This window comes from Procambarus clarkii, chromosome 18 (genome assembly GCF_040958095.1).
Source record: "Procambarus clarkii isolate CNS0578487 chromosome 18, FALCON_Pclarkii_2.0, whole genome shotgun sequence".
NCBI classification, from domain to species: Eukaryota; Metazoa; Arthropoda; class Malacostraca; order Decapoda; family Cambaridae; genus Procambarus; species Procambarus clarkii.
Genome location: NC_091167.1, coordinates 28,422,308 through 28,449,405, shown reverse-complemented (window position 1 = coordinate 28,449,405; position 27,098 = coordinate 28,422,308). Strand labels below are relative to the sequence as shown.

Below are 27,098 nucleotides of genomic sequence, written 5' to 3'. Positions count from 1 at the left end.
GGCGTTCAATTCGCGACGAGGTATATGGGGGATTAACATGCCTCGCCAAGTGGTTTGGCACCCTTCCTCCCCCCCCCCCTTTCCAGTGCTATATAGTCGTAATGGCTTTGCGCTTTCCCCTAGAGTTGTCTTCATGCCGGGAACATTGAATAGTTAACGTACACAAGCAGGGTGAGAGAGGGTGTAGTGAAGCTGACCTTCAATATGAGTTTAACAAATGAAATGAGCTGGAGGAGGTGGAACTGGAGGCAAATGGTAATCAGTTATTATAATAAATATCAGTGTTTGAGTGGCATAGACCTTAAGGGTGTCCAATAGTACTAACAGGAAGGGGAGGGTGACCTGGAGCTGGACCACCTCTCACAAACACAGCTATAAGCGCTTGGCAACATCTTCCAGCAAGATGTAGACATTTGCAAACTCCAAGCAAATCCTTAGTTTTGGCTTAGTACTCTTAATTATTTGTAAGTGTTAGGAAATTGCGTGCAGTGAAGTCACATGTATTTGTTTATTAGCGTGCAGAGGCACGCTCAATAGTGCAGGCGCGCCGAGGGATAGGTGGTAGTAGAGAGGATTCCTGCTAGGGCAGATGGTGGGCAACCATCCACAAGTAGCGACCAATCCCTACAAGTTATTGGCGGAATATCGCCTTTAACTGCTGGGACCACCGCTTATTGAACATGAGAGCCGTGGCTGGCCAGCTCTTGACACACGTTGTTCGCCGCCACCTTCTTCTGGCAGGTGGGACGGCCTCTCCTGGTCCTTGTCATGTGGGTGTACTGCTACACGGGCAGGGATGGGTACCCCGTTGAGGGCACGGGGGGCACTAGGAGGAACCAGAGAGGGTGGGGCACGGGGCAGAAGAGTACGGTAAAGGGTGGGTGCGGATGACGAGTAGAAGAACTCCCAGAACCCCATCAAGCAGGTACAACACCGTGGCCGACGTCTCTGGTAATGTACAGGAGGAAGGTGAAGCTGCCGCTCGCCACCAGCAGCTCACAGCACTTCACAAATTGGGTCAGGGATAAATAGCTGAGGGGCCCTGGGGCCGCCGCCGCCGTCACCCGACACCATAAGGGTTGACACGTGATCCTCCTCCTGGCTCCCGCCCTCACTTCACTCAAGTGATCTCCCTGCTACTCAAATATAACTTTACAAATAATACATATTTTTAATTCTACATAATCATATACATATAAGTGTTAATACACGTTAGATTACCTTACCTTGCACTTACATTGCGATGATTTCGGAGCTCGGCGTCCCCGCGGCCCGGTTATCGACCAGACCTGCTGGTTGATGGACTGGTCAATCAAGCTGTTGGATGCGGCTACTCGCATCCTGAATGAATCACAGCCTGGTTGATCAGGTATCCTTTTGAGGTGTTTATCAAGTTCTCTTGAACACTGTGAGGGGTCGGCCAGTTACGCCCCTTATGTGTAGTGGAAGCGTGTTGAACAGTCTCTGGCCTCTGATGTTGATAGTTCTCAGAGTACCTGTTGCACCTCTGCTCTTCAACGGGGGTATTCTGCACATCCTGCCATGCCTTCTGGTCTCATGTGTTGTTGTTTCTGTGTGCAGGCTTGGGACCAGCACCTCTAATATTTTCACGTCTAAATTATTACGTATTTCTCCCGACTGTGCTCAAGAAAATACTTAGACATTTTCGTGGCACTTGTTCCGGAAGTGTTGGAACGAAATCAGTCGAGTCGTGTGTAAACCGTTTTTCATTCATAAACAGAGGGGTTGACGGGTGCATGGAATCCCTTTTGAATCTTTGTTTGGAGGACGGGCTGTAGATTGTGTCCTTATCTATGTCCGATATGAGGATGAAAAAAAGTACTGGACCACAGTACCCTGGGGGACTGAGCTCTTCACGGTTGATGGTCCGGATATTATTTTGTTAACTATTACACATTGGGTTGTTAGTCAGGAAATTGTAGATCCATCTGCCTAATTTTTCCGGTGATTCCTTTTGAACGCAGGTTCAGAGTTTAATAGGTGGGATAAGCAGGCGATGAGTCACAATAACGTGGCTGAAGTATGTTAACCAGACCACACACTAGAAGTTGAAGGGACGACGACGTTTCGGTCCGTCCTGGACCATTCTCAAGTCGATTCAACTTGAGAATGGTCCAGGACGGACCGAAACGTCGTCGTCCCTTCAACTTCTAGTGTGTGGTCTGGTTAACTTAGGTGGGATAAGTTTGTGATCCCACTTTTCCCAGACACCCCTGGCGCCTCAAATAACACCACTTGTGGGCTTTTACAATGTTGTGCCTGTATAATTAGCTGACACATGTCAATCGCATTATATTTAACTTGTCGATGAAAGGAATAGAAAATGATAGTGAACTGTGTAAGGTGGAGGGAGGGAGGGTGGGGGGGGGGGGGTCGCTTGCGTGGGATGGTGTTGATGTAGATTGTTTGTGTGAGCGGGGTGGAGAAAGTGGGTCGTCAGTTAGGGCTGAGTCCGTAACAACCACATCATTCTACACGTGTGTGAATTGAGGGTCGGGAGCGGAGAGAAGCGTGCATGACTGGTAGAAGTGTGCATAACCTTAGGAAAAGGAAGCGTGTGTGACTGTTTGGCAGGCGGGGAGGAAGCGTGACTGACTACCTACCGACCTTGTGTAGCTTTCGTGGATAAGCAGCCCCGCGGCCCGGTTTCCAACCAGGCTTCCCGGTCAGTCGTCTGGTTAACAAAGCTCTTGAACGCAGCCTGACGTATGAGTCACAGTCCTGGTAGATCAGGTATCCTCTAGAGGTGTTTATCCAGTTCTCTCTTGAACACTGCGAGGGGTCGGCCAGTTATGCCCCTTATGTGTAGTGGAAGCGTGTTGAACAGTCTCGGGCCTCTGATGTTGATAGTTCTCTCTTGAGTACCTATTAAGAAAAAATATTTTTTTTGCCTCCACCTGAAGCTCAAAAGACAGACGTCTTGGGGATGACTGTACCTGTGGGTAAGAAACCGTGATTTAGAGACGGGAAGCTTGGGGTTCTCAGGGTGTGGCGTGTGTTGCCTCCCCAGTGTTGTCTTACAGATGGTGTGCTGGGGCCGGTGAGTGTTCCCTCTGGTGGACTAACAATTCCACAAAGCATTGGCCTCAGCTTTAACACACTTATGTCCGTTCAAAGGAAGATGCATATTGAAATTATACCATAGTTTATGGGAGGTGGGAGAGGGGGTATGAATACTAAATACTGTACACGAATTTTGTATTTAGAACTTTAATTAATAAAGATACCTAGATGTAGAAAGGTATATCAACCTGTATACAGGAATGTGCAAGTTCTGACAACTTAGCAGGCTTAAAGCTCCCGTCCCACTGCTCATGTTAAGCATTACTCTACTACTTTCCTACTTACTTTTCACTGGAACACTACCCACTAATCGGTTTACCAGGTCCCTTATTATTACTGGGTGAACAGGGACGAGCAGTCAAGGACTGGTGCCCAGTCAAGCCTCCCTGGCTAGGGTTCGAACTCGGACGCAAGGCGCACGGAAAGTATTACCAGTGTTAAAGCCTGGATGTATAAGTTGATGCATTGATACGTCGGCCGTACTAGTATGTGAAGGCGAGTATGAAGTAAGAGCGTGAAGATAATATGTGAAGGTGGCCGCGAGGACATTGTGTGGTGGGAGCCGTCACGCGTGTCACAGTGTCATCAGCCGACACACACACACACACACACACACACACACACACACACACACACACACACACACACACACACACACACACACACACACACACACACACACACACACACACACACACACACACACACACACACACACACACACACACACACACACACACACACACACACACACACACACACACACACACACACACACACACACACACACACACACACACACACACACACACACACACACACACACACACACACACACACACACACACACACACACACACACACACACACACACACACACACACACACACACACACACACACACACACACACACACACACACACACACACACACACACACACACACACACACACACACACACACACACACACACACACACACACACACACACACACACACACACACACACACACACACACACACACACACACACACACACACACACACACACACACACACACACACACACACACACACACACACACACACACACACACACACACACACACACACACACACACACACACACACACACACACACACACACACACACACACACACACACACACACACACACACACACACACACACACACACACACACAAAAGGACGGCCAGGGCCTCACACAGCCCCTCAACACCTGTCCTTTACCTCTAAACACACATACGGTCTCGCTTCACCGAATTCGCTTGTACACGTGGGAGACCAAAAAGTGTGCCTGACTCTAGCAAGAATTATATATCTTGAACGTTTTTAAACGAGTTTTGTTATTTTTACCCGCAGTGTACATAGTTTGCAGACGACACTTAAAATTTTAATGAGCGTAGGCAATAGAGAGGAAACGGTGCGTGAGTGAGGGCGGGCGGGCGGGCATGTGTGTGTGTGCGCGTGCGTGCGGGGGAGGGGGGAGGGGAGCGAGGTTTTGGGCTTAGTGGTGGTTCAGGTTGTTGTTTAACTTCAGTAATCCAGTTGTTGAAGCATAAATTCAACATAATTAATATTAAAGGCTGTTGCCCAAGTGAAGAATAAATCATTTTGAAACATTAAACCAATAAAATAACTTGATTAGTTTTGTAAAGTTTTATCATTTTAATTACCGTTATATGATTTACATAACACTCAGGTCTGATTAGTTCTGTAAATACTATACAGTAAGTTTGTATATGGTTATGTTTTCAATGTACATAATGCACTAGCATTAAAACAGTAGTTTAGTGTGCAAACTGTTTGTGGCAAACATTTGTTTGCTCATCAGCATATAATTTTTTACCTGTGAAGAACGAATGTGAGAATCATTTCTAATACTGCCCCCCCACACCCCATCTCCATAATAACTTCATGTCAATAGAAGGAGTAACTTGTCTGGTGTTGTTGACAGGTGAAGCCCCAAGATGAGTGACGGGGTGGACCAACAGCAGCAGCCGCCGCCATCTAATGGCGTCAATGGTGCGGCTACACAGGAGGAAGAGGTGCGGCTCATGACGGAAGAGGAGTTGGAGCGGGAAAAGATGAGACCTCCGGACATTGACCAAGACATGAAGGTTTGTTACTTAATGCACTAAATACTTGTTGTAGTCATTTTATCACCATGCACAAGCTACAAACATCAAGTGTACTAAATTATCATTTGTGAACACTGTTGTGGATACAGTAGTTTGAAATTGTTGTAAAAATATTTTTTTTTTAGTGTATTGTATAGTATTATAAATCATATTTATTTTTAACCTTAACAATTAAACTGCGCATATTTGGGGTTTGGAAGCGAAAAATATTCAAATGTATTCAAAATACATTCAAATTATGTAAAAATTACTTAAAGTAAACAAATCTCCAACTTACTGGCTTCATCGTCTTGAAACATTACTTAAAATATTATCAGAAATTGATTTTAGACGAATTTTTAAAAATACGAACATTTTGTTGAAAGGGACATACCCTCTCCAGACTGCCCCCCCCCCTTTCAGACTCCCCCACCCCTCCCTCCACACTGCCCCTCTCCACACTGCCCCTCTCCACACTGCCCCTCTCCACACTGCCCCTCTCCACACTGCCCCTCTCCACACTGCCCCTCTCCACACTGCCCCTCTCCACACTGCCCCTCACCTCCCCCCCTCTCCACACTGCCCCTCACCTCCCCCCCTCTCCACACTGCCCCTCACCTCCCCCCCTCTCCACACTGCCCCTCACCTCCCCCCCTCTCCACACTGCCCCTCACCTCCCCCCCTCTCCACACTGCCCCTCACCTCCCCCCCTCTCCACACTGCCCCTCACCCCCCCTCTCCACACTGCCCCTCACCCCCCCTCTCCACACTGCCCCTCACCCCCCCTCTCCACACTGCCCCTCACCCCCCCTCTCCACACTGCCCCTCTCCACACTGCCCCTCTCCACACTGCCCCTCACCTCCCCCCCTCTCCACACTGCCCCTCACCCCCCCTCTCCACACTGCCCCTCACCCCCCCTCTCCACACTGCCCCTCACCCCCCCTCTCCACACTGCCCCTCACCCCCCCTCTCCACACTGCCCCTCACCCCCCCTCTCCACACTGCCCCTCACCCCCCCTCTCCACACTGCCCCTCACCCCCCCTCTCCACACTGCCCCTCACCCCCCCCCTCTCCACACTGCCCCTCACCCCCCCTCTCCACACTGCCCCTCACCCCCCCTCTCCACACTGCCCCTCACCCCCCCTCTCCACACTGCCCCTCACCCCCCCTCTCCACACTGCCCCTCACCCCCCCCTCTCCACACTGCCCCTCACCCCCCCCTCTCCACACTGCCCCTCACCCCCCTCTCCACACTGCCCCTCACCCCCCCTCTCCACACTGCCCCTCACCCCCCCCCCTCTCCACACTGCCCCTCACCCCCCCCCTCTCTCCACACTGCCCCTCACCCCCCCCTCTCTCCACACTGCCCCTCACCCCCCCCCCTCTCTCCACACTGCCCCTCACCCCCCCCCCTCTCTCCACACTGCCCCTCACCCCCCCCCTCTCTCCACACTGCCCCTCACTTCCCCCCCCCCCTCTCCACACTGCCCCTCACTTCCCCCCCCCCTCTCCACACTGCCCCTCACCCCCCCCTCTCTCCACACTGCCCCTCACCCCCTCTCTCTCCACACTGCCCCCCACCCCCCTCCATACGGCCTCCCCCAACCCCTTCTCCATACGGCCCCCCTACCCCCTCTCCATACGGCCCCCCTACCCCCTCTCCATACGGCCCCCCACCTCCCTCCATTCTGCCCCTCCCCTCTATACTGACCCCCACCCCTCTCCGTATGGATGAAAAGAAGAGGGATATAGTGAAATGTGAATGTACTGTATTTGAGAATGGAGTATATTTATAGCTGCTGTCAAAATACACAAATATTGAGAAATTCCTGCACTCTACACGCAACCTGTCCTCTTAAAAAGAACGTCGCTTTTGGCCGTTTGCCCGTATGGCCGAATTTGGACGTAATTTGAAAATGAAAAAAAAATGAAAATAAATTTGGGATTTTTTTTTTCAACAACAGTAAGTTAAGGGTCCTCTGATAGGTTAGGTGGGCAGGAAATTCTCATAAAGTTTCAAAACGTTATGAAAAACGTTAATTTAAAGTGTCCTCTTATAACCTCTGTGCGTACGCCGGACGACTCAAACAGAAAACGGAACAGAACGTCACTTTTGTGAGTCGATTTCATTTCAAATTACGTCCAAATTTAGCCATAGTGCGCATACCAGCGAAAAGTGACGTTCTTTTTAAGAGGACGGGTTGCTACACGATGCTCTTTTTGAAGCCTGGGTAAACTGTGGAGTAAATGTACGCATCCCTAAGGCATTTTTAAGTAAACTAACAATAGCTATTCATTGCAGGAAATGGAACGTCGGAAACGTGTAGAGGCCATCATGAATTCAACCATCTTCCGTGAAGAATTGGAGAAGATAGTAGAGACGCAACTTACGGAAGGCTACTCGGGTTACCAAGCCATCCAAAATATTTCAGAGATGATGGGAATACCTTGTTCACGAGTTAACATGTTCAGAAGTAAGCCATTAAAGTTTCTATAGATAATGCTCTTTTGTTCATTACTATATAACAGTATTGTATTTCCTGTTAATGTTGTGATAGGTTCTTTATTCATAACTATTATATTAACTCTTTATATTAACTATTCTAGGGAGGGGGGGGGGGAAGTAGGTTTCATGGTTCTCTCTCTGTCTCTCTTTTTCTCTCCTTCTTTCTCTGTTCTCTCTCTCTCTCTCTCTCTCGTGCGCTCTCTGCAAATGCATGTAGTAATCCACATTGATGAAAACATTTATTAAGAGGTATTTTATAGTTTTGTCATTAGATGTTTATAATCATGATGTACATTGAGGAAATATATGTTCATAAATTCCAAGCATTTTGTAGCAAAAAATATATCTATGGTAAGGTATCACTTGTCTTGTATATTGTGCATTCATCTTTAGGCAAAAATTTTTTTGTTAGGGTTTTCCAGCACAGTGAAGAAGCCATTAAATAGGCCTGTGCATATGTTTCAAGAGATGTTTTATCAGTAAGATAGAGAACAACATACATACACAGTTTATGTTCATGTATCAAGTTTAAAAATGTATACTTGCCCACAGGTAGCCAAAGTGTTATCCCAATAAATGATATTCGTGGTATGGAAAGTCTCAACTTTGCCAAAGGAGAAAAATTGCTTCGATGTAAACTTGCAGCAATCTACAGACTTATTGACATGCATGGCTGGACACAGAACATTTACAATCACATTACGGTAAGTTTTCTCTATTTTCTTTAAAGCTGCTATATAGTATTTTAATTATTTATTTTTTCCAATTTATATTCATTTTAAAAATAATTGTAATTGTTTTCTTGAAGACTTTTTACAATACAGTGTCTTGTAGCTCTTGGGGATCTCGGCACAGCCACTTGTGTACTTTTGCACTTGCCTTATTCCAGTTACAGTATTATCAGGTGCAGTTATTATCTATTGAGATTGATTTAGAATGCGAAGTTAGGGCTCAATCAAGGAATACTATTACCAATATAAATTGATTAAAAATGTTCTGAATATTCATGTGATTTATGATTGCAGGCTCGAATTAGTCAAGACTGCAGAACATTTTCTCCTTAATCCATTTGGTATGCTGTATCATGAGGTAACTGCGGCCTCACTAGTGAAAGTGGACATGCAGGGCAATGTGGTTGAGGCTGGCTCAACAAACTTCGGTGTAAATGTTGCTGGGTTCATGCTTCACTCTGCCATTCATGCTGCTAGACCAGACATAAAGTGCATTGTCCACTTGCATCATCCTGCAGTTGTAGCGGTAAGTCACTTGCACATTGATGCAATCACTGTTTTATTAATTAATTTTAAATGTTATTGAATGTGTAACTGTTGTTTGGTAGGTACTATTTACTTTTTTACAAATGTGTGACTAATAGAAAATGAATAAGTACAATTACCAGAGTGTACTACATCTTTGTGCATATCTGTTCACTATTTAAATTTGTATTCAATATTTTAATAACATAATTAACAGGAATGCACAATAAACATTCTGTTAACTGTGCATTCCAAAAATGTACAATGTTTATTGTGCAACATAAATATTCTAATATTTTTATTCTTTCGTTAAGTAACGTACAGTGTATTAGACTATTGAGTTAAAAAAATGGGTCTGGTCTAAATGCATAACTTACTGTAGTGTTCTATGCATATTATATCATCATTTTAGATACACGACAACTTTCAATACAACGTAACATCAAAAGTCTGAAACTCAAAATAATGAATCCTTAAAAATGTAGAATAATTATACTATTGTACTGAAAAAAATTAGGCAAAAATTTGAAAGCGATTAGAATTTTCAACTTCTCAAAATGGGAAGAGAGAGTGCTGACAAAGTTGGTATCCCTATCCCCCTAACTCAGCACAGCTATACTGTACGTGTTACATAGTCCTACATGCACATTAAAGCATTTCCTTAAATTACTTTCTTATTGTTAATTAACATCCAAGTAGTACAAATATAATAAATCTGTGTCCTGTGGTTTAGCTTTGGTGAAGCTGTGAAGTTTGCTAGTTTCAGTAGCTGGAGGGGCAGGCTTGCCAGCTCTGGCTGCATGGCAATGGCTGATGAAGTGAGGTGCCACATGGCACACTCTTTTATTTGCCTATTTCTTGCTTCATTTTACTTTTTTGCAGTCAAATGATATATCGAGATCACTAGTGGTTTTAATGTTTTAAGTAATGTGAAATATGCATGTGTACAGATGCATATTTGACGTGATTATCATTATGTGCACACCCTATATTTATTGATATCAATATTTACACAAGTTTTACAACTGCACATATCAAATTTTGTTTGCAAAAATATAAATGGATATCACTAATTTGCTGCTTTATTAAAAGAGGAATGTGGTAGCCACTCTAACCATATCAAATGTAGAGTGCAACACACTTATTGAACCACTGTGTCACCAGCAGTTTGTGTTTCTGATTCCATTTTGCCCACAGAGCATTGCATTTGTGACCTAGCTTGCATTGTAACAAGTGGTAGGTAGTCACTATTGTCATAGACATTACTCCTTTTCAAAAGACTGCCAGGTAGATATAGTGCGTCATGCATGGTAGCAGCTACCGTACTTGCACGGGGCCTTGCTTGTCTCGCGAACACTTATATTCACCATACTATTAAATAGCATAAACATTTACTCTCCCATCTTGTCCCCACCACTAGCAACAGTATCACAAAGACACATTTTTGTTAGCAGTCAGATTTGTTTTAGTACAAAGTGTACTACTCTCCAGCTGGCAACTGTGTGTGTGTTTGCATTACATCACGGCTTCATGTCAAGGTCACGTCACCACACATTACCTGTTGCTACCTGTTGAATGTTCCGAGGATCAATGTCCCCACTGCCCGGTCTCTGACCAATCCTCCTGGTTGCTGGTCTGATCCACCAGGCTGTTTGATGCGGCTGCTCGCAGCCTGATATACGAGTCACAAACTGGTTGATCAGGTATCCTTTGAAGTTCCTTGTCAAGTTCTCTTTTGAATACTACGAGAGGTTGGCTAGTTATGTTCCCGTATGTGTAAGGAGGGGGAAGGGGAGGGGGGGGGGGAATAGAGTTGAAAAGTTTTGGGATTTTAATGTTGATAGTTCTCCCTCGGGCATGCCTATTGTACCTCTACTCTTCAGTGGGGGCTATTTTGCACATCCTGCCATGTCTTCTGGTCTTGTGTAATTACCCAAGTTTAATTATTACCTAAATGTAGTTACAGGATGAGAACTATGCTCATGCTGTCCTATCTTCCAAGCACTCTGTCATAATGCTTTGAAATTACTGACAGTTTTGGCCTCCACCAAATTCTCGCCTAACTTGTTCCAACCGTCTACCACTCTGTGGAAGTGACTGTGGTGTTATTTGTGTGTAGAATTGGAACTAGTTCTTCTAATATTTTCTAAGTGTAGATTATTATGCATCTCTCCCACCTGAGCTCTAGGGAATACAGATTTAAAATTTTTAGGTAGTCCCAATAGTTTAGATGTTTTACCAAGTGGATTCTAGCAGTAAAGGATCTTTGCGCTCTCCCCAGGTCAGCAATTTCTCCAGCTTTGAATGTGCTGTTAGTTGCTAACTACCTAAATCACATCCCTAATTACAAAAATATCAAAGCAGAAACCACATATTAAACAGTCAAACCACACCATTAAAAGAAAAAGCAATGTTAAAGATTTAGGGGTAATCATTTTTGAAGACCTTACTTTTAAAGAACACAACAAAGCAGCTGTCACAACTGCAAGAAAAATGGACACATGGATAACAAGAACCTTTCAAATAGATGCCACACCAATGATGATAATTTTTAGAGACACTGGTGGTCTCTAAATATAAAGTGGAATATTGTTGCACACTAACAGCTCCATTCAAAGCTGGAGAATTTGCTGACCTGGAGAACACTCAAAGGATCTTTTATTGCTAGAATCCATTCAATAAAAATTCTATATTATTTGGATTACTTAAAAATGTTAAATCTGTATTCCCTAGGGTGCAGGCAGGAGTATTGCATAATAATTTACTCCTGCAAAATATTAGAAGGACTGGTCCCAAACCTGCACACAGAAATAACACCACATGAGACCAAAAGGCATGGCAGGATGTGCAATATAGCCCCACTGAAAGGCAGTGGTGCAAGAGGCATACAGAGAAGTCGATCAACATCAAAGGCACAACTGAGTGCCTGTACAATAATTGTGTCAATTTGAATATTGAAGGTCTGACATAAATCAAAGAAATTTGATGTAAATATACTAATTAAAGTTTATTTTGTGTCATCAGGTATCTGCTCTGAAACAAGGACTAATGCCTCTTTCACAAGAGTCGCTACTAATTGGAGATGTTTCGTACCATGAATACCAGGGTATCTTTGTTAACATTGAGGAGAGAGAGAAACTTGCACGAAGCCTTGGCCCTATCAATAAGGTAAGTTTTAATTTGTTTGTACCAGTACAAGTCACCATGAATATATATTGTATCTAAATTTAGTAAACAAAATCCTGTCTGATATTTCAGCTTTTTTTTAATTTTTTTATTGTAGGTTATGCTGCTCCGTAATCATGGGGTTGTGTGCTGTGGCGAGACACTTGAAGAAGCCTGGTATAATACCTTCTACACAGTCCTCGCTTGTGAGACTCAGGTTTGTTGCCAAATTAAATTAGGCGCTATGTTCATTTATATTGATATTTTCCATCTAAAATGTCATTTATATTGATATTTTCCATCTAAAATGTCATTTATATTGATATTTTCCATCTAAAATGTAATAATGCCTCTGTAACACAAAGGGGGATGTATTGCAGGCTTAAAGCATTCTACCTTGTTTACTTCCAACTGACTTGGAAGTAGACAAGGTGGAGGAAGGAAGTAGACAAAACATGAAGTTAATTTTTTTTTTTTTGTCTTGCTCCTTCAATAGTTCATGATGTACAACCTCCCCCATACAAAAGTTTGTTCAAAGCAACTGAGTGAGGAACTATTTTGTCAGCTTTTATGTGCTATTTATTTTCAGGGTCTTAGATGTGGGGAAAGAATTGAAGCCCGGTTTGCTTCTATATTCTTCTGTATATTCTTATACTGTATTGGTTTGCTTCTGTGTGTGTAATGATGTGTAGCAGATGGGGAAGGGAAGATTAGTCTGCTTCTTTTACCTTAGGCCATAATGTTGAATGTGTGCTGGCAAAGATTCCCAGTGCTTGCATAATGGTCTGTGTGTATTTCAACAACAACTTTGTCAGTGATTGTATTTTGATCTCAAATGTATTGATAATATTTATTGCACAGTGGGTCCTCATATTGCTATTGGAAGCTTATATGTCCCAAGTTAGTGCTCCTTTGATTATATCTTTATGTGAACTGTTTCTTGGGCTAGTCAATATCTTGGTCAGCATGCATGCAGCAAGCCCTTTTATTCTTATTTTGATCAATGTTTGGTTCCAGTCTTAAGCTTAGTGTTTTAGCCCATCTGGGAGCCTCCATTGTGACTGCATCACTTGAATAGCCTCGACCTTCTACCACTGCCTAGGAGAAAGAGCTAGTAATGTATGCTTTGTGTAATCAATTAGGGCACCTAATTTCTTTGCATCTGCCACAATGCCAGGGAATGATCAAAGTAATCTTATTTGCAAAAGATATCCTTGATAATTTTGCAGTAACTCGTGTATGGTTTTAATTTTTGTTTATTGTATACCATATTCAATTTTCATTATTGTAACCCAGATACAGTAGTTCTAAAGTTGCAATTTACTCCTGCTTCGTTATAATTACAATGAAAGAAATTTGTTATACTGATGTATCTCAATCTAATTCCCAGAATGGTTTAAGAATTAAATTAGTTTTAAATTAAATATACTTCTGGTCATATGTGCAACTGGAAAAGTGACTAGATCTTTTCAGAGCAGGGAATATAAGGTCTGCAAACCTTAATGCCCCTGGCACCATCAATGCAAGGCACAATGTTACCACTTGGTAGTGGTCATTTAGCCATGCCAGCTTGCCTATTTGTTCAGCAGATCAGTAAACAATATCCCTAGAACTATTAACTCGATTCCCATCTGCTGCCAACACAAAAACTACATACAGACTTATTAAAAGTTTCAATGACAGCTTGCCAAAGTTAGCAAAAATACTGATGAGTACAACACATGGTCAATCGAGATAATTACTAATGAAGGTACAATCGCACTTGGAAATACTACCACAGCCAGTGCACAGAGCACCCTCTCATAAGCAGTATTGGGAAACCCACTTCTTGGAGCATAAATGTCCCAAATCTAGGTTCCTTAATGTGTGTGAGGCTTGCAAAGCAGTTGTCATTACTGAGAAGCTCTGCAGTGGACTATGTGCGAGTAAGAGCTTGGAGCCTTGAGTTAGGTTGCAATTCCAGTTCCTGGCAGAGCTGCCAAGACTCTACTGCTGGAAATCACAAAATTTATCAATAACTGCCTTGCTGGGCTAATTCCAGACATAATTAAGGCCCTTCAGTGCATCCCAATGTTCTCCAAAGCATATTTTTGGGAAACATGAAATACTTGTTTGAAGATTTCAAACAGGGTGATTCCATGGCCCACCCTTTATATTTAGCAATTAAAAAAGTCACTGATAGTCTGTTCAGTGAGCTCCATATCTGGTTTGTAGATGAAAGCCCTGGCATGCAGCCCTGGCACCTTAGATACCCTCCTGGGAAACATTGGCAGAATCCAGGAACAAGGAGTGAAGATAGGTTGCATTCTTAATGCACCCAAGTGAGAAAGTCTTTTTCCTCCTCACACAATACAGAGAAAAAGATATGCTGTCAGACATTCGTATAATTAATCCTGTGAATAACTCCTGGGCGCCTCTTAGATTGCATGCAGTCGAGGAAATCGTAGTTACAAACATTACCAATCATTAACTTTGTTGCTAAACTCTTTATCCCTGCTATACTCCTTACAGCTTTTGTAATCTTTGCACCTCCTATGCTCCTTAAACACCCTTGTTCATTTCAGAGGATAGGTTGTGTTCTGGATTGCTTTGACAATTTCTGAATTGTCAGTGAGGCAGTTTCTTTTTCATCTCCATTTCCCTCAACCTTCCCCCCTTTTATAGTTTATCTGACTTTAGTGAATGGGGTGTTATTGATCCCTGAAACTTTTGACTTGGCAACTACTGGGTCATTGACACCATAGTGGACGTGTAAATTTTCACCAATTATGGATTTCTGTTCACTGTGTTGAATTATTTAATAGAACTGCATGATCTCTGTTGCCATCCCATTATCGGATAATTATTTTTTGCTTTTTTGCAAGCAAGAAGTATAATTAGCTGTTCTTGTTAATCAATACTTTTGAAAGTAGCATCTTTCTTCATTCAGTCATGCAAACATCAACTGTAAATAAGAAAGAAAATTAAAAGACAATTTTTTTCAATCTTATTTTTTCCTTATCCAGTGCAAAATTCACTTATTTTTCAGATGCGTATGGCTCCTCTTGGTCTGGATAACCTGACGGTAATAAGTGATGATGTTCGCCATTCGGCTTTTGAAGTGTCTCGGCGAGGGGCTGGAGGTGTTGACAGCAAACAGGTATGTAACAAGTATCTCGTGTACAGTATAATAATTGAAAAAACTATCTTTAAATGTGTTAACAATTTGTTTTGTAATATACAGTACTATAAATGCTTTAACAGCATCTCTGCTGAAAAAATAGTTAATACAACCTTGGAATGGAGAATGCTTTCCTGGGGGTGGGGGGGGGCCTAAGAATGGAAATGCATTCCCAACAATAAATTACTTTATAACAATCCCTAGGGAACTGCAGTTATCATCATATGATTAAACTACTATTGTCAAGGGTTTACATGTATGATTCAAATATGGATATAATAGGTCTATATGGATGTAATGGAGTTCACCTTGACCCATGGAAAAAAAAAAATCCTGTTACCATTTCATAGTACGAATACGGTTATCATGAATGTTACTAGAGGAAGGTGGTCAGCACATGACGATTTAAACTTGATACACTTTGGAATAACTCCTGTGGCATCTTCTCTGCAAAGATAACCAGGGAAGTTTCCCATTGCATCTTGCACACAAGGATCTAGGTTCACAATGTTCTACCTTTTGATTCAAGCTGGCTACTGTAGCAGTAGGAATAGCAAATATTCACTTAAAAAAAAAAAAGTTCTGCTTATACAAGACCAAATCAGCACAGGAGTCATTAGCTATAAATCAGACCAAGATGCATGGTTAATAAATGCATGCGTTCTTGTTCATGATACACAATAAAGCAGTTGCTACATGTAGTCGTTGATGACACTTGTGGTGGCAATGGACAGGTTGTGATAGTCAGGAGATGGGGTCCAGAGGAGGCTAACACGGGATGTCACTTGTGGTGTAAAGATTACTGACGGTTCATGCTCGAACCATTATGAGGACATTGTCCTCAATTGCAAAAATTTTCACTCTTACTGCATTTGATATATCAGCCTGTCACAATGTTTGTATATTTATTGACTCTACCCTTATTAATTCATTGATTGTGTGCATCTTATTTAAAGCTTAAACATCAATATATTTAGCAACTAGTAATATATATATTTTACCCGAATATTTATTATTTCTGGATGTACATATTCTTTATTTACAGTAAGATTTTATATGTATTTTATTTTATTCACCTGGGCTCTCGATGCCTCGAACCGCGGACCCCACGTGAGAGTCCGAAACTGTTGACAGGGCTATCGAGTAATCTTTATAAGGATAGATTACAGAGGCAACTTCTGCTACCAGGCTGTAATTTTTTACTTTCCCTGACTACTACCGAAGCTCGGAGTAGTGAAGCATGATAGCAGAAATTGCTTCTGGAATCTTTCCCTATTAAGACTACTAGATAGCTCAGTCGATAGAGCTTCGGCCTCACACACGCGTAGTCTGCGGTTCGAGTCTTCGAGAGCCAAGGGTGAATGAAATGTTTATTTCCACGGAAGTGTGGATGACAATTTATGTATTTTGTTATTACAGGAGGGAGGACCATCGGGGCATGGCCCAAAGGAACGCAGATGGAAGGTTGGGGAGCTTGAATTTGAAGCTCTCATGAGATCCCTTGATAATGCTGTAAGTTGGAACACATTTTGAATGAGAGCAAATTATTTAAGTGTGATTACTTATTCATGGTTGTGAGAAGATGGATATAGCTGTATTGACCCCTGTTTCCCAGCTGTTAGTCTGCGGCAATTTGTACCCAATTTTTTCTTTCTCGTACAGTATACGGAATGAAAACTTCCTTAGGTCAGTCTGGCTCATACCTAATTTTAGCATACACCTGTGTATAATTTGTTCTTGTTTTTCAAGTTACGTTGGTATCATTTAGACAAAGTTGGAGCATTTGCCTAGTAGATTATGCACAAAACATTTGAAAACATTTCAGGAAATTTTAAGAACTGAGCTCTTTGTCTGACTTCATGGGACATTTTGTGCAGCTTAAGGGTTAAGGAAGCTTGATTTTAATTTTTTAGAAGGCAAATAATAATAGTGGGATTTGATTGAAGTATACACAGGAGTGACAGGGTCTTAACGCAGGATACTAATCGTGTGTTAAATATTGTCACACAGGAAAAGAGTGGATACAAATTGGAAGTGTTGTGATTTGGAGGAGAACTTGGTAAATACTAATTTGGGAATATGGTTCTGGAACAAATTTGTGTGTAACATAATAGACATAGTAATTAGGGTGTGTGAAGTATGGGTTAGGTACGAGTGAGTGTGGACACACACGAAATGCCTTGCAGGAGTTGGTGGGCCTTCTGCACTTTTCTTTCTGCTTATAGCTGATTTCTTACCTACAGAGGGTAATAAGTTTTAACCTCTTGTTCTAAATGTTCAAGTCAAAATTATATATTCTTTTTCTTCCTTTCACTCTATATATTATTTAAAATGCATTGTTTATGCTATGTATTAATTGGCAATGTATATATGGGCAAAGATGTGTTTAGCATTTTCCGTAAGAAAATAAAATGGCAGTTGGGGAAACTTTGGAAACCCTAGATATACAGTCATTGTGACCTGTAAGAAATCTGATTCTGCAGTTTCCATTGTAATTATGGTAGGGGCCGTCAGGGGGCCTGATGGGCCAGCGCTTGGGATTCGTAGTCATAAGGTTCCGGGTTTGATCCCCGGCTGAGGTGGAAACAAATGGGCAGTTTCTTTCACCCTGATGGGTCTGTTCACCTAGCAGTAAATAGATACCTGGGAGTTAGACAGCTGTTACGGGCTGCGTCCTGAGGATGTGTAACAAAAAGGAGGTCTGGTCGAGGAGTGGGCCATGGGGAAGCTAAGCCCCAAAATCATCTCGAGAAAACCTCAAGATAGTACAGTACAGTACATTGTACTGTATACCGAGACTGTATTTTGTGCGAACTATATAGTCAAACTGTTGTTGAAGCTTTAGTCATACTAGTGTGCATATACCAGTGTTTCATTGCTTTGAAACATTCTGGTTATTATGTATGTGGGTGTAAAACTTCCTAAATTTTCTATGGCAGGGTCTTAGAACAGGGTACATCTACCGACGACCACTGCTTAAACAAGAAATGTCTCGGCTGCATAGTGATGTTGCCCTTCCCCCTACAGCCTCCAACTACACACACCTATTCGACGAAGATGACATAACAAGGAGGTAAGAATGTGCTCAAGTGTGTGTAATTACTGCTGCACACTAAACATTAATTCTGTTAATTTTTTTATGGAATATGTATGGAGAAGTTATATTTTGTAAAAAAAATTGAATTGCCTTTTGAAATCCAATTCTTGGCATGTTTGAAGCTAGCTTGTCAAGTATTTATTGTTGCCATGATGTAAGTTTGATGTTATGGAAATAGTTTTCTCTGGTGGTTTTGTACTGGAAAATTAGAAGAATGTAAACTTTTAGTTTCCCCAAAATTTGGTTAAAGATATGGAGAATATAAGAATTTAAATTTGCTTTCATAAAGATTGACCACAGGAGGAGTGGATGAGATTTTCTTCAAGTAAATATTTGATGTGTGGTTTTATTATGTACACTATCATTATTATTAATTAATCAAGCCCAACGATGCAGTACTAAGTGCCTAAGTGTGAATAAGTAAGGGAAATGTTTAGAAAGTCTGCATTAACCCTTAAACTGCTCCAGTAACACACTAATGATAAGGACCGTTGTGCTAAGCCCATTGGAGACTCGTCCATCTGTAATATTCAAAAGTCCTAAAGATTCTATGTGGACATCAGTCAACACTAGAAACCTCTGGCAGTTCATTTGTCATGTTAGAAAAAAATCCCAAAAGCCTTCGCTTCCTTTCTGGGAACTGATTAAAAAAAAAATCCACTGTCAGGTGGTCATGCAAAATTTCAAGGACTTCTATGGACCTGGAAGATATTAGTGATAAGGAGAAAATTGTTACAAATGGTTGAAAAATAATTATCAGAATTTGAATTTTTGAAGATTTCTTTACCTCACCATGGCCAAATTAAAATTATTACAAATTTTTCCCAGCATCAGAAATATGAACAAATCCACAAGGGCCGTGATGAGGGTTTCGAACTATGTTCGAGATAATCCCAGACACGCCTTAGTCGATTGCGCCACGACATTGTTAAAAGAATTGCAGTCGGAGTGCTACTGCTCTGACACGGATCCCTCAGCCTTTCCAGGACACAAACCGGGGTTTTACAAGATTCCCCCATGCAGCCAGGCACTGTCAACAAGCTGTTCTACCTCTTCACTCTTACTTAAATACACACAGAAATCACAATACATCGCAATTGATGTATCACGCTATTTGACTGCCAGCAACACGCTGGCAGGGGTCTCCAGCAACACGCTGGCAGGCTTCCACACAGGCTTCAATTATAACAAGCCTTAACAGACAGACATTAATTCCATCTCGTAACTGAACTTGGTCATCCCCGGATACGTCGGTCCAATCACCAATACATTGGTGATTGTTGTGTTCTTGCTTCACTATCGGACAAATCACAGTCTACACTGACTCGGCCACACTTGTTCCCACTGGAACATGTCTTGAGTTCAGGACTTCCCTGCATGAACCGATTCCTGTCAACCAAGGTACCACCTATATCACTTCTGAGGAATAAAAGATGAATAGTAAGGAGGAAACTACACAGGTGCCATTAAGATCACAGCCTTCCACCGGGGAACAGAAAATGGGGTCGGGTGTGCTCAACAGATGATGTTGATATCGTCACACCTCCCCTCCTAAAAGAATTGGGGTTGGGTGTGCTCAACAGATAGCATTGATACCATCGACGTGGTTTAGGATTCTCTGTCGTTCTCGGCGTGTCTTCTTTATTGGTTGGATGGGTTGCCATCTGTCCTGTGTGCAGCTGGCAGATTGTGTGTTGTTGCATCTGTGACTTTCTTCTTGGCAACAATATCTGATGACTTGGTGTGCTTTTCACATTTTCTTATCCCACTGCTGTCTGGTGTCTGTGTCAATTTTGGATGTTATGTCCTGATACTATCACCTCTTGTTGTCTGGCTTTAGTGGCGCCTCAAAAGAAAAACGTGTATAAATGTAAAAATTTATTATGAAACAAATTTAATAATGGCATAAAAAGGTAGAGTGGAGGGTGACTTCTGGACTAAACATATAGCTTAGAAATTGAATGAATAAACTTAAATCAATTGATTGCATTTATCAGATTATAATAGCACTTATATTCAAAAACTTCAAGAAGTAGTGTTTGTAATTTTTTTAATTTTTTCACCAATTTGACTAATTTCTTTACTTTTATTTCTTTCAGCCCCTTGAAACGGATCCTGGATGGTCGCAAAACTCAGGACAAAACCCGATGGCTCAACTCCCCTAATGTGTATCAGAAGGTGGAGGTGCTTGAAACTGGTACACCCGATCCAAAGAAGATCACCAAGGTAGAGATAATTACTACCGAAAATTTACTGCCATAATGTGAAGCTGTTTCCAATTGATACTTTGTCGAGCATTACCTATCTTTGGCATCTTTAGGTTTCATAATAATACATGAAGTATAGAATACATTTCACAAGAGGGCTAAATTAAAATAATTCTTTGGCACATTATCCATTTTCTTTTTGCTGCATTGTTATTGATGATATTTTAACTTAACTATAGCCATGTTATTAATGTGGCCATAAACAGAATACTGCAGTAATATGGAGGAAAGGTATAAAAAATAAATTCACCTAGAGCTGTTTACAGTTTATGGAAATCTTGCATGTGCAGATTACAGTATAATGGATGATTTGACAGGGAATTTCCATAGAAGTTGTAAGATGTGTTATATAATTAGTTATTAAAGAATGTTACACTTAATGTATTGAAGATTCTTCAGTGTGTGAATGCAAAGCTCGTATATTAACACTTTTGCGTTGTGATGAGGTTAAACACATCATTCGTACTCGGACAGTAAAGGTTCTGATGATGCTATTAAAGGCGTCATCTGATTACTATTCATAAACATTTGTATATTACTGTTGTGCATAATCTATTATAAGTACACTTTTGTGTTTTGCATCTTTTCTCTGGAGAATTCATTTGCAAACATTTTGACACCAATTTTATACTTATAATCCAACAAATAACATAGAAAATATAAAATGATTGTAAACGTTTTAAACATCATTCAGCGGTACCCGCTGAACCATCTGTGTTCGTTCGAGAATGCATGGAGGCGAGCACAATCTATTAAAAAAAACTTTGTTTTTGCATCTATTCTCTAGAGCATTCGCCTGTGAATATTTTGACACCAGATTTTGTTAAAATTCAACAAATAACTTAGAAAATATAAATTATAAAAAAAACAATTGCATTACTTTGCGGCCTGGGTAGCGGAGCCCAAAACGTTTATGGTCAAGAAGGCGCAGAGGGGCAGAATGTTTGTGATCGGGAATGCTTGGAGAGGCCAGACCGCCTAAGTGTTAATATGGGAGAGATTATGTATTTTCTTTTTCATTTATAAAACACTTTACAGTGTTTTGTTGAAACAAGTCATGCCTGAACCAATTCTCCAAATGTTAAGGTCACATTGCACAAGTTGCTTAATTCTTTGTGAATCCAAGGTTACTCTTTAAGATAAATGGTTTTGATATTCTCAAAACATATCTAATCTCACTAAAGATCTGAAATTGGCTTTTTTATATAAATATTTTGCCTTACCGCTTTGAAATTAGGATGTTTTAATCATTATTAATTAACAAGTTTGATGTAATTATTATTTTGGGGCCTAACTACAACTGTGGGTGCGTGATAAAGTTTTGTAATGTGTTCTTGCAGTTCATGAAGCTAATCACTGCTTGGCATGCTAAACAATTTTTTTTTTTTTTTTTTTTTTTTTTTTTTTTTTTTTTTCTTGGAAGAATAGTTTGCTACTCGACATAAATGGTCTTGCGTACATCGCCCGTTTCTGGAGAATTATTTTGTTACATTACTTTATATGATGAAATAGAGATGTAGTAATTATTGCATTCCATCTCGGTTGTGTATGAATAAAGTATAACAGGAGTCCATATAACACTTCTTCCTTCTGAAGAGTGTACTAGCCATTTAGTTTTGTGTTTGCTTGCAGTTAAACCCAGCAGTAGCGTGGTATATAGAGGGAAAACCTGTGATGTTAGAAACTTTTTTTTTTTTTTTTACATCTTCGATGTCCTCAACATTGAATTTTACTTTAATTCTTTGCACAAATAAAGCATCCAGTGCACAATATTCAAGGTTCATTATTTATTAATTTTCTAGGCCAGTTGAGTTTTTACCTGACACACACAAACATATATTCTTAGTCTCATTTCATCTGGAGACTAGTTTGAAGGAACATCGTTTTTAGTCTAACATAGGTTGTCAACTTTCCTTAGGGGAGATTTAAGAGCCCAGAAAACTTCTAGGAAGTGTGGTGTTTATCAGCCACTAAGCTTCTTGTGTGTAAGGTGGGACTGCAATGCGTTTTAAGCAGTTTGTCTCCTGTTGAAGAGCAGATTAACATTGTCACATTAGCATTGTCACGGCATCTGCAGTTTCATCATTATTTATTTTTACTTCTAATAATTTTTGTTTTAATTATTTGGTTAATAGTCCATTACACTTTGTGAAGTGTAAATGAAGGAATTAATACTACCAGGAGTGATTTTTAATTTAAATTTTGAGTAATATCATTGCACATCTGAAGGTGACCAAATTGCCTTGGTAGCTTAAGCTTTGTGGTGTTGAGGGTTTACATGCATCAGTGTATGGTAAATAGTATTCATTCTAGTAAGATGGGCATATTGCTTTATGCGGGTAGCTGTTATGTGTGTAGATGTCTTTGTAATGTGAATGACATAAACTTGACCACCTTACAAAGCAGAATTTATGCTAGCCCTAGTCATGCGTTACTTTTGTGTTTCCACATTTTAATGTTTTTGTAACGACCAAAGATTAAAAGTTTTGGCAAAGCTTGTTCCAATGACGTGTTAGATCATGGATGTTTCAATTACTAGTGTTAAGGAATTGGTGTAAGTAATAACAGCTTTGTAAAAGTAGATTGATATTAATGTAAGATTTGTTTTGTCTTTTAAATGTTATTAATCTGTCGTCATGCAAATTAATGACATTAATTTTTTTTAATTTGGTAGCAATGTTGGATTAGATTTAATAGTAGGCTTTGAGAATATATACAACAATTCCTTCCCCCTCTCCCATGGAGTTGAATATTTTAATAATTAATCAGATATGGTCTTATTCCTAATTTTTATACCATAGTTAGAGTTGACCTAAAGCATGACTTGTTATGAACTGGTTAATTTTCTTAGTACAAGTCTCAAGATCTTGCTAAATGGGATGGCAATTTGTCACTTTGAATTGTACACGAGTTATACCTTTCTTTTTTTATATACACTGTATTGAAAGATCGTGTAATGATAAATTTCTTTATCTTTGGTGTAGGCAAGCCAGTGTGCCCAAGGATTAGCGATCATTCTGGTTCATTTATTGGCGTGCATATACGCATAGTAAGAAGATATATCATGAAATTGTTACATTGTGTTTGTGTATATGTATTTGTTATTAATATATTTAGCTACAATTAGGATTTTGTATTTTTTTTTATTACACTGCAACTGCTAGTAATTATAAAGTTATTTCTCTTGTGTTTATGCTCAGTGCGGATCATTGTTAACTGGAAGCTAACTAATAACTCTTAGGGGTTAACTTCTTTAATAGTAGATGTATACTCTTTTTCTGTGCTTCACTGGTAAATGGTTTATGCATAGTAGTACTTGGTTCTTATTTTTTTAAATATAATTTGCATTGCTTAGAATTTATCTGCTTTAGAAAAACCAAACAAAGGAGTCTTAAGAAGATATTGGTAATAGCATTAATGAAGAGTTAAGCCATCCATTACATGTATGTGATGTTTTACGAGTCATGATTGTTTTCAGCAGCAGTGTCATGCTTATCAAGCTTTACTCCTCGACAAAATTAGTTTCTGGCAAATTGGCAACCTAGTTTTATTTTAAACTTTTATTACTCATAGTTCAAAAAAGTCTGCTTACTCATTTCCCATTACTCAATATTTTAAGGGAGTGTAGCTTTTGGCATAAACAACTTTACACATGCATAATTTGTCCATCTTATGCCTATGGTATTCTATAATTTATCTGCCATATGTGTTCATATGATCTATGCTTTTAATAAAACAATAATTAATCTATACAGCTTTCATTTTACTCTAGTAAAGACTATTAAAGGTGATCGTTAAAGTAAAAACAATTGTATAAATTCACACTCCATTTTTCAAATATCTGATCTTCACCTTTATTGGTCTGTTGTGCCTGTTTCTGGTAACTGGTGACTGAAAACTGATAGTCGAATGACGGCAGTTCATACGCAAAACCAAGCACAAAGGGCCTCGCATTTTGTGATTCTCTTACTAGTGTTATGCTAATAATTCAAAGTCACTTTTCCCACTAATGTGTATAGAGCCCTGTAATTTTCAACCAGAAGTATAGTCTTTAGCTAACTTGCTGAATTGCAGGGAAACAGGCACAATGCATTGCAGTTAACGCAGTCGCCTATTAGTTAGCCAATGCCAAACCATTCCATCACACTAAAAAGGGTGAGGCCAGGCCCTAATGTGCTTTGTTTTGTTGCACCAACAGTGGGTGGCTGATGGGTCTCCCACACATTCTACTTCAACATCAGTCAAATTGGAGTCTGCACTCCAGTTTGTTCCTGTCAATACCAACCCGAAGGAATTCAAGACTGTTCAGAAGATGGTAAGTCAATGTGTCTTCCATGGTTTACAAAACTAAATAATGAAAAAATGATTATTATATACTGTATTGTAAGGTTTCACTTCATGGCATCTGAATCACACACACACATTACATTTATTATAAATTATTTATCCCTATTTTTCACTCTGTAGATAAAGGAGAACAGACGTATTGGTAATATCAGTGCAGGCCCCACATCGCATCTTCTGGAAGGAGTCACTTGGGACGAGGCGCGACGCATGCAAGATGCTAGCATGTCTGCTGCGACTGACCACGTTATTTTGGTGGGAGCAGCATCCAAGGGAATTATTCAGAGGGATTTCCAACATAATGCAGTTGTGTATAAAACACCATATGCTAAGAATCCCTTTGATGCTGTCACTGATCAGGAGTTGGAAGAATACAAAGAATTGGTAGAAAGAAAGCAGAGAGGAGATCCAAGTAAGTACCTGGTTAATATTAGTTGTATACAGTATTTGGATATGGAAATTATGATGTTCACAAAATAAAATGGGGTTAACATATTTGTGACAGGATTTTTTGTAACTTGTGGGATTGCAAGGAGAATTTACATGGTGCAAAATTGACATTTTCTGAAAGTGAATTGGAATGAATTTGTTACACACACATGTGGCCCCTAGTACAACCATGTTATGAATTCCTTGCTAATCTGTTTATAAGATATAATTTAATAGGTTTTACAGTAGATTCAAGCACTTCCTACAATAGATATTAGGTTAATTGGATGATATTTTGATACAAGTGATTTATCTCATTTCTTGAAAACTGGCACCCACCTGCAACTCTCAATGACTGTTACTTTACTAAACTCAAAATGAAAACTGGCACCCACCTGCAACTCTCAATGACTGTTACTTTACTAAACTCAAAATTAAAACTGGCACCCACCTGCAACTCTCAATGACTGTTACTTTACTAAACTCAAAATTATATAATATTTTGACTTTAAAGATTACAACTGATGATTTATTTAGTGGTTAACATGCTACGGTATTCAAAAACTTCATGAGCCATGCAAATTAATAAGTGGATTATCTGAAACACTTGTAATTTCTAAATATATAGACAAAATAAAACAATAATTATTATTCTTGCTCAAAGGAGTGTTGTTCTGTAATCAAGAAGTTGATTTCAGGTTATGTGGAGAGATGAGGATATTTAGTTTTGATCAGATGAAGAAACTGAGGCAGTGAAGCTCTTAAGTTATTACACTCTGGTTATTACACAAAGGTATTACACTCTGTGGTGAAGTGGCAGGTTCATCTGATGTGCCAGGCACAGCAGATGAAATGTCAAGCCAATACATTCCAGGTAGATTCTTTACCCTCTTCAGTGATATAGGCTACAAGGTTTTACCATTCGCCAATAATTTACATTGTGTGCCAGCAACATTGGCATAGAACAATTAATATCTTCATTGAACGTGTTAGTAGTAGTAGGGTCATTTTAACCATTATAAACGAATTCAAATGCTTGATTCACAAACATTTGTACAATTATAGTCGAGTTAGTGTGCACATATTTGCAGTAAATTATTTACCTAGGCGAAAGTAATAATAATCGTGTAAGAAGGACGTGTAATATTTAATTATATACAGTGCAAACCTGATTCGGTAAACTATATAGGACCAATTCTTATTTATTGTAGTGAGAGATTCATTGCAACCTGAGATGCCTTCAAGAGGCATCTGCATGATGATTTTTTTTTAAGACAAGAAAAATACATTGCTTCATCTGTTTCTTCTAATGTTGCTGCCTCCTGCAAAATTATTAAAAATGTTATTGCAACCATGTTAAAGTGCAGCCATTCTCTTAATATTTTCCCTCACTATGGGCTGGTTTCACTTGAACCAAATTTTAATTTCAACCTATTCAATGATAGACAGCTACCATTAGAACCTGTCTAAGATGGTTTCACCACATTTAGCGTATTTTCCGCACCTGAGCCTCAAAAAGTTATTTTCAAAGAGAGAAGGTACCATATTTAATGAACAAAAACAAAACCTCAACAACTTGAAATGAAAATGAACCAGAAAATTTGGTTATAAATATTGTGAGTGGCTTAAGCTAGGGTAGGAGATGG

General features: G+C 40.2%; 1 protein-coding gene across 1 annotated transcript in view; it reads left to right on the top strand.

Annotated features, from left to right (window-relative positions):
- LOC123754349 (adducin 1-like protein hts) overlaps window positions 1–27,098 on the top strand; it is a 153,107-nt gene that overhangs the window by 99,098 nt on the left and 26,911 nt on the right. Inside the window, 13 exon segments of the mRNA XM_045736662.2 lie at window positions 5,064–5,226; window positions 7,531–7,702; window positions 8,287–8,438; window positions 8,760–8,777; window positions 8,779–8,991; window positions 12,015–12,158; window positions 12,274–12,372; window positions 15,184–15,294; window positions 16,735–16,827; window positions 18,255–18,388; window positions 20,512–20,638; window positions 24,878–24,994; window positions 25,147–25,435. Of these exon segments, the coding sequence (XP_045592618.1) occupies window positions 5,077–5,226; window positions 7,531–7,702; window positions 8,287–8,438; window positions 8,760–8,777; window positions 8,779–8,991; window positions 12,015–12,158; window positions 12,274–12,372; window positions 15,184–15,294; window positions 16,735–16,827; window positions 18,255–18,388; window positions 20,512–20,638; window positions 24,878–24,994; window positions 25,147–25,435 (1,819 nt within the window). The 5' untranslated portion in view covers window positions 5,064–5,076.